Source organism: Gobius niger, assembly GCF_951799975.1.
Source record: "Gobius niger genome assembly, chromosome: 15".
Lineage (NCBI taxonomy): Eukaryota > Metazoa > Chordata > Actinopteri > Gobiiformes > Gobiidae > Gobius > Gobius niger.
This window is the reverse complement of record NC_136866.1, coordinates 6,901,664-6,917,901: the sequence shown is the minus strand read 5'-3', so window position 1 is coordinate 6,917,901 and position 16,238 is coordinate 6,901,664. Positions and strand designations below refer to the sequence as shown.

At 41.2% G+C, this 16,238-nt stretch overlaps 1 protein-coding gene across 2 annotated transcripts; it reads right to left on the bottom strand.

Annotated features, from left to right (window-relative positions):
• Positions 1–1,060: 1,060 nt before the first annotated feature.
• On the bottom strand, positions 1,061–14,667 carry vegfab (vascular endothelial growth factor Ab). Of its 2 annotated transcripts, XM_079572428.1 has the most exons (8): positions 14,117–14,667; positions 12,576–12,618; positions 11,665–11,861; positions 10,618–10,694; positions 8,712–8,744; positions 7,111–7,185; positions 3,915–4,058; positions 1,062–2,571 (listed from the first exon to the last, which is right to left on the bottom strand). In XM_079572428.1, the coding sequence occupies exons 1-8, from the start codon at positions 14,168–14,170 to the stop codon at positions 2,553–2,555; spliced, it is 642 nt and encodes a 213-aa protein (XP_079428554.1). In that variant the 5' UTR covers positions 14,171–14,667; the 3' UTR covers positions 1,062–2,552. The 2 variants fall into 2 exon arrangements, with proteins under 2 accessions (XP_079428555.1, XP_079428554.1); XM_079572429.1 differs by lacking the exon at positions 7,111–7,185 and having other exon boundaries at positions 1,061–2,571.
• Positions 14,668–16,238: the final 1,571 nt, after the last annotated feature.

Here is a 16,238-nt window from a genome sequence, read left to right as displayed (position 1 = left end):
TATGGTTCCCGCTGTATGTCATTCAGATTAGGAAAATTGGAGGTTGTCTGAAAATGTATGTTTCTTGGCAAAATAATTTGGTAAAAAAGTAATGGTGGTGCAGTCGGTCAGAATTTATGCTTATTTCTCTGTGGGTTTTATCTGCAAAGCCTCCATGTATTTTTAGATATTTCACTGTGCTCTATTTTAGGATCACCTTTCTGGAAAACTAAGTTCCCTGTGTAAGCAAGGGGCCATCTTGTTAACTTGCCAAAAAACAGATTGATATTAGTGGCAATAACATGCATTGAATATGAATCAGGGATCGTTGAGACTTAAATTGTTTGGGGGAGAGAACGAACTGTTGGTGCGGCGTTTGCTCATCAAGCACTCTTTGATTTAGTCAATCAGCAAATCCTGTGTGTTTGTTGTTATTTAGTATCAATAAAATTGTTTTATGTTATGGGCAAATATTATTATTAGTCACAGTGACACAATTGGCCCAAACCACTGGTGGCTCTGAATTCAAACAGAGCGGCGGGAGCAGCACAAGATGGATTCTCATGTGCGTGTGGACAAATGCAAGTTCAACTTGAAGGCAATTTGCTTGGGCACAAGACATTTTGACAGATACATTGGGGCTGTTGGTTAAGGGCTGTATGTTTGATTAAACTAATTGCTCTAAGCCCATGTTGGTTTGTGGATATATTTTGTAGCACACGTCAGTCTTAATTTGATGATGGTTCGGTCTGCCGCTGGATCAATCCAATCATCTTGGATAAAAGTTTCCTCTGTCAAAACATGAAGTAATGCTGGACATAGATTATTTCAACAGTTAGATGGGTAGTGGAACAGTGACTTTTAAACTAGTATTTGCCATGTTTAAACCAGGCTAGAATGAGCCTCAGGTCTTACAAGAAAGTGGCACGTTGCCCCCAAACATGTGACCTGTAACTTTATTTCTAAATGTTTGTCATACTGATGGCCAATGGCCAGTGAGATTTGTTACATACAGGAATCATCATCATCATGGCTTCAGATGGCATATGAACCAAAAAAATAGAGAAAACTGGTGATGTTCACTTCAGATGACTAGAAATGAATCACTCTTTATAGTGGCTAAGTAAGATATGATTCCCAAAATGAAAATCTGTTAAAAACACAACAGCCACAACACAGCAACCTTTTCCTTATTTTATACAAAACAATATAATTTGAAAAATAAATATGTTTTTACAGACACCGACAAATGTTAATAACCAACATAATAATGAAAATAAACTAAGGAAGAGGGCTTAAGGTCCTTGGCAGGTCTACGAATGTTATAATATTCAACTCTTTGCATGGTGGCATGTGGTGAGCAGCTACTGTAGCAGCAGTGTATTTTCCATTGCCGCTTGCAGGATAAAAAAGAACAGTTTTCTTGTGAACTTGAATTGTGAAAGACATCTAAACTGGACACACAGGACACCTACTGTTGCACTCACACACATTTAGACAGATGTACACAGCCTACACCCACAGGTTTTAGATGAGGGGCAGAGACGAGATAGCATCAGTAAAAACACAGAATCTATTTAGGGAATGTTAACAACTAAAATGTTTTTGTTGTTTTTAAGTTCCTTACACAAGCACAGAGAGCTCAATGCCGCGCGTAGCCTTCTGACCTTACACATAACACTGCATATATAAATAGACCAAATTAAATATGGGTAGCATGAATACTGAAAAATACTCTCTAACATAAATTATCTAGAGTGTACTATGCCGTAAAGGGATAGAGTATGTACACATGAAGTAATTATGGTTTCTTTATAGAGTCCATATAGTTAACTAGACATCAGCTCCCTTCTGAAGCAAAAATAGTAATAATTTAAAATACTCAACAAACAGAATATCTCAGTACATTTTAGAGAGGCACAGTAATTGGAATCAAACTACAGTATAGGATGTTTTCAGTGGTTTTCCATAGCAGTACAACATGCTTTTATTTGATGAAAAATCCCTTTAAAAGCGTATGGCACTCCACAGTATCTTTCAAGTCCCGAAGCAATTACGGCAATGTCCACAGTTCAGTCCGACGAATGTTCTTCTGAGAAAAGGAAGACATAATCTGGCCGAGGCAACTCTTATCAGTGTTCAGAAATGTCCCCCGCTCAAACGAGAGTCCTGCTCAGACCTTCGCCGGCGCTTTAGCGGTGGCTCCGTAAGACAAAGCGCACAGCCACGAGAGACTTTATATCCAGTGATGATGTAGTTGCATACATTGACAATAAGAGACCAACCTGCACTGCAAGCCTGTTAAGAATGCAAAAAAAAAACCACGTGATGGCTACGGTGTCTGTCAAATATAGGTTTAGTTGTAGCAGCATAAAAAGAAATCAGTATTATGGTCTATGTACACACAGATATACAGAGGGAGGAGACTTCAGATCAGTCTTTCCTGGCGTGGGTCTTTCTCAGTCAGTCCAATGGGAATGCTATCCGGACACAACAAGAAGAGCTTAGGGATCAAAGTGCTGAAAATCTCTACAGTATTCCTTCATCTTGGATATCTGGTGCCTCCGCCGCTCTCATCTCGGCTTGTCACATCTGAACAGCAGAAGAAAAAAAAGGTCAACTAGATCAATAGATGATTAGCCGGAAACCATGTGCGCCATGTTTTGCTTAGGTGACGACTTCAGGTTCCTCGACTGGCTGAACAACCACAACCATGTTAAGAAAACCTCAAGTCGCGTCTCATCATTGAATAACTATCAAGCCCATTCAGGTTCTTTTTTGGCAGGTCACCATGACACGATCTTTGATGTCTGTAATGATTTGCATATGCCTGTTCTTGTGGCATTCTTGCACACAATGTCTCGACAACTAACCATAGGGAGTGTAAACAGAAGCCTAACTTAAAGGGACTATACGGAGTTTAAAAATGTTAAAATGAAGTATTTTTATCCCCAGCAATATCCTAACGTGTAGGATATTGCTCATTTTAGAATGAGCCCAGACCTATTTACCACAACTGCCTTCTAAAATCCTGCACTGTCACTCAAAAAATGGTTACTTCGGTCCGAACAAGCACGAGCTTAATATAGAAGGTGCAGTTACACGTATGACCTGAGGTGGCAGTAGTGAGTATAAAATTGCCAACTTTTATCTAGTCTCTTTAAAATGCAGTATAACATAACATGCTAATGGGTCAGTCTTATGTGTCTTATTATATTTTTAGTTAGTTTTATTTTTTTTATTTATTTCAGATTTCACAAGTTTTGTGTTAAAGGAACAGGTCACCGTTTTATCCATACTGAGATATGCTCTTACCTGAGCTTAGACGAGTTGATGTGTACCTGTCTGGTCTTTGTGCGTGAGCTCAGTCACGCAAAAAGACCAAAGATGTTGTGAGCATTTGGCCTCTCCCAGTATATTCCTATGGCTCCAAACGGGGTGAAGTTAGAAGCGACCACGCTCTTCCAAGGGCACGCACAAAGACCAGACAGGTACGCATCAACTCTTCTAAGCTCAGGTAAGAACATATCTCAGTCTGGAAAAACGGTGGCCTGTTCCTTTAAAGAGGGGCTCAAACCCACAACGTCGAGGAGCGCTACCACCAAACCTCTTTCTTCTTCTATGGATTGGATCCCACTTGGGTTTACGTTATTATAGAAAATAGAGTTGTCCAGGATGTCAATATAGCAGCTTTCCTACTATATTTTCACCAGGCAGAGCAGCTGTGCTAACGCTAGAATGGGTCTTTTCTTGTGTTAATTTCAAAGCCAATCAATCAACACTGGTGAGCTGTCTCCTTGTTTGAACCTATCAATTGCATACAAACAAGATCGCGCTAGCCCACCAAATCACTTCCTTATAGCTTTTGCAACACCTTTCGTAACCCAGTGCTACACAGTCTGCAACACCTGTCGTTTATCAAAAATGGGACTCACTTGCAGGTGCGCTCGTTGAGCTCTAGTTGCCGCTCTTTACAGTACGCCTCCGTGTGTTTGCAGGAGCAGCGGCAGGTGTCGGGGTCTTGCACGAATAACCTCCTCCTCCTGTCCGAGCAGTTTTCGCAGCAAGGCTGACAGACACTGGATGGACAAACAGGGACAGAAAATGATTTAAAACGATGAGTGATAGTATAGCTTAGAAATAAGGTTAACCCACATGCTGAGCCTCTGTTAGCGCTCTCAGTAGCAGACACTTGTTGTACACAGGTTTCCATAAAGCAGTGGAGAAAATAAAATAAAAATAGCTCTTCCCACTTGTTTTGATTGGCTCCTGATAATGCTGAGTTAGGCGCGGGGCATGCAGTGAGTAAAGCTACTTCATGCAAGGTATAAAACACGTAATGCTGCACGCCACACTCTTGCAAAGAAGACGCAATAGTCCGTTGGTGCCACATTCACAAACACTTCATTTATTTAAAAGAGAAGACATTTGAACCAGACACATTTACAAATGAATGGCTCAGTTTTTGCAATACTGTACAAGTTACATTCGGTGTTCACAGTAAAGGTCACAGTGAGGTTATGCGGTACCGTGCAAAGTTTTCTTTTTCTTTTTTTTAGGTTTTGTGGTTTAAAGGGGAGACACTGCAGGCAAAACTCAATTTTTTTCAGTTTTCAGGTTTTGGGCCAAATTGGTCTCTGAACATACAAGCTTTCACCCGGAAACAGAAAATATGCCTAATCTTCACAATAACATGTTCAAATATTGCGCTGATTCAATGTTCCCCCATAGACTTATATGGGACAATGCAATTTCAAGGGCCTTTTTCTCTAAACACATTTTTCTGTCATTGTGGCGACGCTATGTGTAACAGGGTTATGGTTCATGGTATATCCTGGAGAATTGGCGCTGGGTGTAGTTCTTGTTGGTTTGTTCGTTGGTCATACCTGGCAGTGTCTTTGGGTTGTCTGTCTTGTTTTGGCAAGTGTATTTCATTTTGTTGTGAATTCCATGTGTCCTTTAAGTTACCATATTGTTTTATTGTCATTTCTGTTCATATTAGTTGTTTATTCTGTGGATGTTTTTTCTTTTGTATTTCGTAGATTGTTCTGTGGGCTGGGGCTATCGTCGGGGCTAACGCCATTTTCTTTTAAATCTTGTCAGGTATGTTGAGATATATACAGCCCTTTTCTTGAGTCTTTTGTGGAAGAGATTGTTCTGTGGGCTGGGGCTATCGTCGGGGCTAACGCCATTTTCTTTTAAATCTTGTCAGAAATAAACGGGGTTGAAGCGGCCGCTTCCCCCAAATGTGTCCTGAGTCCCGCGAGTCCTTTAGTAAAACTACACAACGCAGGGTCCACCACACATCAGCCACATATGTCCACGTCAGTCGGACATAAAGACTTCAAATTTTCCAGCCTTGGACTGAACAATATTTGGAAGATTTTTTCAGAGGGATTTTTTATTATCTAATCCCTAGCCCCATTTATTTTAAAACTAAACAAGAAATCCAAAATCCCCTCTAAAAAAATCTTGGCAGCTCATTTACCAATGAAATGAAACAATACATTTGAATGTAGCTCTATCCATTATTCAGATTTCGTGGCCGAAAAGATGTGAAATTTGGGGCATTTTTAGGCATAAAACACCTTGTTCTTATATGAAAAGATAGAATGACAGAAAACTTGCAATGTATTTTCTTCTCACATTTATGCCAGTGATCGACAGCAAAAGTTTCAAATTGATATCTGTAAATTTAAATTTTTTCCCTATTCGCCTGCAGTGTCTCGCCTTATTAAATTTAGTAGAAAATGAACATTTGAAAAAAAAAGAGTAGACCCAAACAGGATTTACCCTGACCTTGAAGGTTTGGAGTTATTACATGATGTAGATCCCCCACTGACATCTGTGCCCTTCATTTGCTTATATAATGACTTTTTCTTCACTTTTTCCTACATGAATACAACTGTTTACTGGATCGGAGTCAAGGCTTTTGCACAGTACCGTATCTTCACAATTTTAAAGTAAAAAATAAGGGTGCTTTTTGTGGACAAACGCTAGCACACAAAGACACTAATACACTTTGGAAAACATTTACAAAAATCCTCCATGGAGGACCAAAAGAAGTACAAAAGGAGACACAGATAGGCATCGGATATTATCTTGGTGTTACATAAATGTACCAGCATTCAAGCAAACTTGTTTATAAAGATGAAAAGAAATTAAGAGGAGAAAGGAGACAGGTACGAGACACAGATAGGCCACAGACTCAACATTGAAGGCAGGAGCGAGATTACGATCCTGCGAGTGATCCCGGCTCAGATACAGCACTGCAAAGGGCCATGCTGGTGGACCTTGAGAATGAGGCTCAAGTTGCAGCTAACGGGCCAGTCAACATCTGCCTTGGCACAATAGCCGCAACTTGGACCTCAACGTTTGACCTCAGCGTTTGACCAATGGGTGATGTATTTACAAACATGGCAGCTTAAGTGGAGTGGAAGACTTAGATGACTTGACAGGTGCATTGTGGCTGAAACATCAAAATGACAGCTTCCTCTAATAGCTCGCGTTGTTGCGACAGCTAACGCCAGCGACTCGAGTTAGCACAAACACAAAATAAAGCTAGCGTGTTTGGTGTGACGGTGACATGGATGTTAGTTAGCACAACACGTATGTGGACAGAAGCGACACGCTAATGGAGCTCAACAGTCCCCCATCGACATCGAAACCCCCTCATGATATCATTTCATTTTTTCCTGTGTCAAAGAGTTTAAAGCCATAACAGAAGCTAACAGGGTGACCCTACAGACTGATTTTACATTCAAGACCAGACAAAATACTAAAAAATTTGACACAATGCTTTTGAAATTCTGTTATTAAAATTGTGTGTTTCGCCAAAATCAGAATGGCACGATTGATCTACGTAGGGATTTCCAATTTAAACAGATAAAATACATATTAAAATAGTTAGCTTCCATCATTTTTTTAAACTATGACAGTCGATGGGAAAAATGAATGGAAATCTACTTCCAGAGGGGATTTTGAGAATGGCGGACGCTGTTTAGCTCTATTAACAATGGGGAAATGGTGAGGTCAAATTAAAAGGGGCACAGGAGCTCCTCCCAAATGAGCTTAATTATGAGAAGTGCAACACTCAGGTGCAGATAGGTGGAGAAGGCGGAGCTGACATACGCATCGTGATTTGTTTTGTCTCTGTTTTTCTTTCGTTTTCTCTTAAGGCCTTTGCCCTTGCCTTGCCGGGGTTTTCTGGAAAAGACACAAAAGAGCACAACAACGCAGAGAGATGCCTGAGATACCGGACAAATTGAGCTTTAAATCCTATATAGGTGATTTGTTAGACCAATTGGTTGAACAGTATTAGTAATAAAGTGTAAATTAAAGTATTAAATTACAATAGATGATCAGATTTTCTGGGGACTAGTTTAAAGAAAACCAAAAACCAGCTGTAGACCTTTCAAACAGCTGAAATTGATATCAATAGAACAATGCCAAATGTCTCAGAGGAAAAACTTGAACTGGGTTGCAAATATTTTCTTCAATGGTACAATGACGGCACGCTGTGTGAAGAGAGAGCGGTTTGGCCTCCCAGATGGCCAGAGTACAATAAACTTGGACTTTACTAAAACATAATTTCCCAACCTTTGTGGGTCAGGCACCATTTTATTCAGGCTTATTCCAGGACAGTGAAAAATAGTGTAGCTTACAAAGCATACAACTGGATATTCACATGTGGGTCATGCTTTGTTCATTTTCACTAAAGGGGCGTTTCAGTTGTGATTTTGACTCAAAATGATGTGGCAGCAACAAATCACATGAGGTTAATGGTCAGCATCAGATAAGCAGTAAAATATATGAAGGCTATATGTTTAGGAATTTCCTTTTTTTTTGACTCGTTTCACAACCTCAGTGGGATGAGTGTCGGGTTGACCCCTCGCTACTGTGGGGTCAGCGGCCCACTAACATGAAAGCACGGCCGCGTCACAAACAGCAGTTGAATGACCCTGAGACTGTCATTAGTGCAGAAACGCTGCAATCTTCTGCTTGTAAACAGTTAAGGCTGGGTTAAAGAGTATGCTCCTCAGAGAGTTCTTATCTATATGACAGACGAGGAATATTAAGGAGACAGCACTTTTAGTTTGGTACAATGACTTGTGTTGCACGAAATGGGGAGTCAGTCATAAACACAACCGCTTTGCAAAAGCACTATTTATGTAGTCAAATAACATACATAAAAAAAACAGAGAAAGCCAGGGCCCAGAGGGCCCTAACCTCATGGTGTCACTGCTTCACCTGCTTTTGTTCGCTCATTAAACGTCTAAACTCATGTTTTGCAATATTATATTTTAGTAACATTAAAGTAGTTATAAAAAGGAGAAGTAAGCAATGTTCTAAAGGATAGATTACCTTGCCTTATACAGTTGCATACCTCTGTACCCTGTACAACATCGGACTTTCCTTTTAACTGAATAACCATGTAAACTTTATATTTAGGGATATATACCTGCAGGAGCTCAAATGAAATGACCCTATAGCCCTATGGTTTACTCTAGTGCTCGATACAGCTAACACCCCAAGGATACTTACTTCACCTTTTGAGAAAAGGAATATTAGATAAAAATGCAGGTTAGTGGTTAATGTCAGGAAATAGCAGACAAAAGTTAAGTTTTGTATTGAAAAAGAGAGCAAATCAAATTAGCCTAGCTCCCCACTGTGCTTCCCCCTCCCCAGAAAAAACAACTCAAAATACACTCAATAAAGAGAACAGTACTCACTTTTCTTTCGGCTCTTGCGCCTCTCTCTTTAACCTGAAACGACAGGGACAAACGCAACAATATTAATGTAAGAGCTGACAGTCATCAATTTAACAACATAAATCATGAGCCTATGACATGATCATAATGAGCTACATCAATCTTTGTAAACAGATTACAGCATCCGTTCTTGATCAGAAATTGTGATAAAACAGTGACTGAGGATTCTGTAGCGAAAGAACCGTTTTACCCAGGGCTCAGTGCAGGGAGCGTCCCTCAAAAAGCCTGTGCATTGCATTCAATTGCGATATTAAAAACTTGCTACATACTTAAATGGCAAAGGGAGCTGGGGAGCTTGTGGACATTGATTACAGAATATGGCAACAAAAACTTCTGGATGGATGAAGCGTGGCGTTTCATAGAGATAAAAGTGTGATAAATCGAATGTGTTTGGCAACAATAAAGCTGGCAGCCGGTCAAGTGTTGCACGCCTCAAAGACACAACATGTGGGACTGCTTTCACCTATTCTTCCACAACAAATCATCTGCCTCCACGTTCTGTTCTGTGATATGTATATATATTGCGCTGGATGCCCTTCCTGACACAACCTCTTTTGTTTGGTCAGGTGACTAGACCAAGGAGTACACTCACTGACCCCCATGGCCTGACTCTTTGCAGTTCAATTGTGTAATGCATAACCTTCAGCCCTTAGAAACAACTTTTTCATGGTTTTTAGTGCATATTTATAACTATTCACTTTTTTTAATCCATAAGTGGAGAGCGTAAGCTATTTGACATCAACAAATAGCACATTTACATAACATTTTGAGAGATAGAGTTTGGTCAAGTGGCCATAATGTTTGTTTGCCTGTAATCTGTCAGTTGGGACATGGGAAGATACTTTATGCCCCTCTCTGTGTTGTCCCGTTTCAAGTTACGATCTGACATCAGCCGACATATGACCTGACTCTAGACTGAGGGACCTGAGGGACCCAAGCTTCTGCCAGGATAGACTAATCCAATGTTGTACACAACTCAAATACTTAATCCACCAATCAGCCCGTGCAAACCTAGATGCTTTTACTGAATAAATATGTACCAGTTTCACACGGATTTTCTAATGGCCAGGCATCCCTTATTGGAAAGATATATTGAATACAATTTGTCTATGTTTGTGTTTGCTTTCAGTCATCCAGGACTGTATTTATTTAGACAGAGCATGGTAACGAATATACATTGCTCTCATGCATGTAACATGTCACACCGCCTTGTAGCCATGGGCTAATGTCCTTGTATTGTCCTGCTTTCACAAACGCATTGTCATTCATCCTGGCTAATATTATACATGTTTTTAGGAGTAGAGGTCCAACATGGCCCAGGAGTTCGATCCGGGACCTTCTTGCTGTAAGGCACAAGTCTTTACCACACTGTAGCCCTGCAGCCTCTGCAGTGGCACAGTGGTCCAAGCACTTTTAAGTTTAAATTCAAGTATTGTCAATCCGGATGATTAAGTTTAAATCTCTCTTACTACTTCATGGGACACACTGTGTATTGTTATGAACAGGAAAGACTTGGCTAAAACTAAGAAATAAATGAAATAGGCTGCTGTGATCAATAGTCCCCACACCAGCTGTTTCATAAATGACCTTTCCTTGCCACTGTAGAGGCACAAAGCACCGGGCTGCTGCGTTCTCACAAGAGTATCTGACTGTAAGCAGTGCAATGGCATGAAGACAAACTGCCGCAGCCTGCACTGCCTCTGTTCAGATATGCTCCAAAAGGGCTATCAGCAGATCAGTGAGGCCGCAGACGTAAAGATAAGATAAGGATCTCCCAGAACGCTGTCTGTTTAGATGTGTCGAAGGCAAACGCACTTGAGTTTCATTGGTGCAGCTCAAAGTTAGCTTTAAACGGGAGGGTTCTTACCTACACTCGCACGAGCTGTGTTCTGTAAAGCTCATGAAGATGTCATTTTGTTGTCTTTGTGGTTTTATTCTCTTTATCTGAAAAGAAGACGGCAAACACAGGAAACATATTATTTGTCAAGAAAAAATAGATTCTACTAAATAACACTAAATTACAATTTTTAAATTACGAACATTTTTATTTCAATTTTCATGATGTTTGACGATTTGTCTTGGCTTTCATTATATAAAAAACACATACATTTAAATACACTGTGAGTTCTGATCTGATCTGGGTTTCATGGGCACATGTTCCAGCCTTAGGGTCATAGGTTTAACTCTCAGCTCTGACATTTGCTGAATGTCTCTCCCTACTCCTTATCCCCTTCAACTCTGTGCTGTCCTATCCAATAAAGCTTAGAGATAATTAAACTGCAGTAATGTAGATTGTAGGGTAATGGTTCTAATGACAGGATAATGACAGTAATACAGGAAACACATACATTTCTGAGATGGAAAGATCCTAATGATAATCCATGGGGCTGATTTATAACATCCACCAACAATATTATTTGTTAATGGCCACATTTTGCTAGATCCAGATGGATACCACAGATGCCTGTGGCATGTATGTATTCAACTATGTCCATTAATGTAGAAAACGGATAATACCATTGAGCAAAAGATAATTTAAAAGACCATTTTACTCTTCTTAGCTAATATTTGCTCAGGGCGTCAGTAGTAGTGGAGGAGTAGTGACTCATTCATAAAGTGTTTTTTTGGTTACCAACCAAATAAGCTTATGATTTTTCTTTTTTTGCCAGCTAATGTCAAACTTTGTATTAAATGTAGTGATATTTTTTTGTGTGCAGTGCTTTATTAATGAACCTTCATTTTATTTTGTATGGGGCTAACTGACATAACCCTGTACTTTCATCTAACCCAGACTCACTGCAGCTGCCTGTGCCCTGGCTCAGTGGCTGGATTATACATAGACCAGTGGAGTTAGTAGAAGCCTAATGAGCTGCCTGAGGCCTAAAGGTGAACTCACAGGGCGTTCTGTGCTCACCTCCATAGTTACATTGTAACTGGATGTTGGCATACACTGCAACATCTCATCACTGCAGCATCCAGCGCAGCGCGTCAACACCACACAGGACGGTATGAAGATGTGCTCCACCTCCTCTGGATACTCCTGTATTATCTCTACCAGAAGCTCTCGAGGCTTACACAAACTCTTGTTGTACACCTCCATCAAAGGAATCACTGCAACAGAGGAATAGACCTGTTGTTACTCAGTGACAGTGGTCGGTGGCTCTGGAAACTGGCTGGAGAGTTCCACTACCTCGTACTGAGAAATAATCCCAACTGTGACTACACAGTAATATATGCATGTCTTTATACTGCAACATTAAGAGTTCAGAAATTTATGAAAAGTTTCTGCAGTTACCGGTATGCTTTGAATAAAAGATTATAGGGACAAAAATATTATATTTTCCTCCCACGTATTTGTGACAAATTATGACAATAAACAACAATCTCTCTTCAGATTGTCTTTAACATTGCACTGGTCCCTCTAGACTAAGGTCAGGGGATTGGGAAACCCAAGTGGATGACACCCCAGTTTATCACACACTATGTGAGCCTAAAATAACTACTTTTCAACTTCTCAAAGCCAAGTCAAACAAACCAGCACTGAACAATATCAGAGATCTAGGTCTTATTTATTATCTAATAATCCAAATTGCATTAAGCAACCCTACCATTTTGCAAAAAGATACAACAGGGCAAAAGGGTAAAATTCCTCAGTACAAAGGCCTTTCAGACATGATGTGAGTTTTGGGTGACACAGTTAGAAAATAGACCACACTGTTGTCCACTAGGAGGCGACCACTTCCTTGTTTGAACAGAGCAGCCTTTGGCTACAAGCCATGGAGGAGTCCAGTGCAGTGTATTCCCACGGTGCCTCGAGACACTTACCGTCATGCGGACCTCTCTCTCTTTCCGTCGGTATATGCGCGCTCTACAAGGCACAAGAGCAGAGTCCGGCTGTTAGTGTTAGCACATGGTACAGCAATTGTGTGTCAAGTGTAGGCTTTGTAATATTGTGGCATTTTTATCCGACATGGAAATAAAAAAACTTGATTAACGCCTTTGACCAAACCTGATCCTAGATATGGCCTTTGAAGTCGCGCTCGATATGACTCAATACAGAAAATAAACTGTGGTCGGTGTTAGACAGTGTTAATTAAAGTTTCAAACCTCGCTTAAAAGTTTGAAAAGGCACCAAAGTGACTGAACACATCTTCTAGATCGACGTGTCTGTCTCTAACAGCGCACAAATCTGAGCGAATAAAAACGCCAAGAATTTCAGCTGTTTCGTGGCAATGGCTGTCACCGCACACTGCGTGAGGTCCTGGACAAGTTTTCAAGCAGTGTCCGCGCTGTAGGTTCAACTTTCCCTCTCGTTTTGACAGACGCGCGCGCCTTCCGAGCGAACCTGTCGCTACTGGCAACACCTCGCGGGTATTGCGTTTTTGCCCCGCACTGCCTTTGGGTTCAGACAGCCTAGATGTTTTAGAAAGCTTGAGATATAACAGAAGGAGAGAGTGTTATTGCTTTGTTAGTCGACCCCCCCCCCCCCCCCCCATGCACACGAGTGGCGCAAACTTTATTAAAAGCTGTAGGCTATAATAAAAGAAGAAAGCTGCCAGCCGAGTGGGCGATGATATGAATGATGAAATCCTCTACAGAGAATTAGGTACCGCCCCCTGGAAATTTAGCTTTGATTGGTTGGCTTGGCTGTCACGAGACCTACAAATAGTGTAATTAACAAGTTAGTGACGACTAGGTTAGACGTGGGGTTTAGGGTTACAGTCCGCAAGTTGCTTCATAGTCGTGCCATGCTGCGTAAAATATGTAGGCCCTACATGTGACGCGCACTGCGTTTCTTCACCTTTGCTCGCAGCCTGCCTGGGCACACGGCACTTGATTAATGATTATAGAGCAAACGATTTACTGTGCCCACTCTTAAACAGCCATTAACATTCCCCAGTGATTAAGCTGTAAAGTAGTGAATACATTAAAGTCTCCAAAAATGAGAGCGAAACAAGCCACTTCTGCGCATTGAAAGGATCAGAAGTGAACCTGCCAAGTGTAACGTCCTATTTCAGAATGGAACCACTGCGCCTTTAAAGTGTCATCGTATCTCCGAGGTGCTTTAACGACGGGCCTGCAAATCGCCCGGTACCCAAACTTCATAGAATAATTTGTGGAAAAATCACCTCCACAGCTACTCAAAGCCGTTCCGCCGCTACCGAGTGGGACATGTTCAGTTTCTCCTTTTGCGCAATGATAATTAAACATCTTCAAAGGCACTGAAGATCGGATCTGGTCTAGACACGATCAGTGACCTCGCCATGGTAAAGCAAGGGCGAGCTACATTAATGATAGTGACTAACATCTAGCAAATAGAGGTCATTGAAAGTTTACCCCTTCTCCATTTGGCACCGGTGACTCACCTTGATAACTGACAGCGTCAAAAATAATAGTGTCAAACTGTCAATAAAGTTCATGGTGTTGGGAATATAATCCAGGGACAAGCAACGTTAGAAAATCCAAAATCAGGCGTTTTGATGTTGGAAGTTTACAGCATCAGGACGAGCTCACCGGCTTAAAACTTCTCTAAACATAATATGTTAGATCCACAAATGCCCAGACTGGGAACGTATGATCCTTTTACGCATTTCTCAGCTGTTGCCAGTGATATTCATCCAGAGACACGAAAATCCATAACGCACGCATCGCAGCTTCGAGCCCCTTCAAAAGCATGAACCCACATTACAAATATAATCCCATGCTTGTTGCACAGCCGCCTCCAGGTGTCTGTCCATTGGATATGTCCACTTGCTTCCCTGCTCACTCCGGTGTGCAACCTGAGCCAACCACGATATCAAGGATGTCGCCTAAAACTTTTAGCCTGTCATGAGTTATTCCCTTTGCCCAGGCAGTGCGCATGGAGCAGGTCAGCTCTCACTCGGTGTTGTGTGCATACAACGCGTCCACTTCTGTGTCGTTCTCTCCGTAGAGTGTTCTGAGTCCAGCGATTGGATCACTGGAGCGAGAGGTGTGTCCAACTACGCACTGCTCTGAGCAAAGTTTCACTAATTTAAGTTGTTTCATGTGATCAGGTCAGTTGTGGATGCCTTGGAAATACGCTGATGAAAAGTATTTTGGCACGAGTTCTAAGAAAACCTTGTTTAGAATCGTATAAGCCCACACCGTCGTTAGAATAAAAGTATCTTATTTAAGATCCCTTTGTCTAAAATGAAAATGTAAAGGCTAGTTACATTAGTCTTGAGTGAAATGCAGTGACAAAAGACCTGCTCCACATAATGAGCGCTATTTCCAAGTCTAGTAAGGTTCTTCTACTTCCACCCCCTGCAAAGAGCGCGTGTGTGTCTGGGCACGTACGTGCGCCTCGCTGCATCGCCATCGCTGATACACCGCTCCATCGTCTGCCGTGTGCGCGTCATTACGCACCAAGTCGTGACTTCCTCGTTGGGGAAAATGAATAAATGTTTGCAGACATCCCGCTCCAGTTCCCAGACATGGAAAAGGTCTCGTCCAGCAAGTGCGAGACAACGAGGGAAGTAATCCAAGTAAAAGGAGTGTAATGGGCAAGGGCTTAAGACTGACTAGATTTGTTACAACATGACTACCCTGAGTGACAGGAACGCCGGGGGTGCCAACCAGATCTGAAATCATGTATTGGATTGTCTATGCCGTGTGTAAATGTAAGACGACATTATGATGGAAACAGATCCTAAAATAGTAATAACAACTATATTTTTATTTGACCATTGCTGTGCTAAACATGAAGTAGGGTATATATTTAACTTTCCAAAAACCTGAGCAATGGATTTGCATTCATTTGTCTAAGTAATGAACTAAATCAAGATGCAATATATATTGCAATATTGCGTAAGCTATTTTATAGGAATATATAATATTATTATAAGACAAGGCAGGTTTATCTGTAGACCATAATTCGAAGTGCTAAACATCATTTACAAAATAGCTCTGTAATATAAACACTAAAATGATGCTTTGAACGTGAGCGACCTAATAACTGCACATCTTTTATAGTAGTGACGCCCTCTGCTGGACTAGCTGTGTCACTACTACACAGTGAAGAGACAGAAGATGAGAAAGTGGAAAGAGTTCTTCATGACATAAGTTGGCAGCAATGTCTGTGTCTTCTCGGGCTTACCTGCTGCAACTCATTCCCAGTCATGCATGATGGAAGGAATGAGGCTCAAGACTGCATCAGGAAGGGAGGAGTTTCTGGGAAGCTGAGAGGCAGAGAGCAAAAGAAAGAAAGAAAGACCGCATTTAGGAAGACTGCTGTAACACAATCACATCTCTGAGGAGTTCTTTTGGACCAGTGCTAATTGAAGAAAAACACTTGGGTTCATTAGTGATGTGACCAGGCTCTGATTACTGCTGACTCAGGTGATGGTGATGTGTCCTCCTTTGTGCTGATACACTGCATACCACACACAGAGAGGAGCTTTAATCAAAGTACAATAAACAGCCTCCCTCCACATCGAGCTGCACTGATGCCACTTTATAAATGCCATG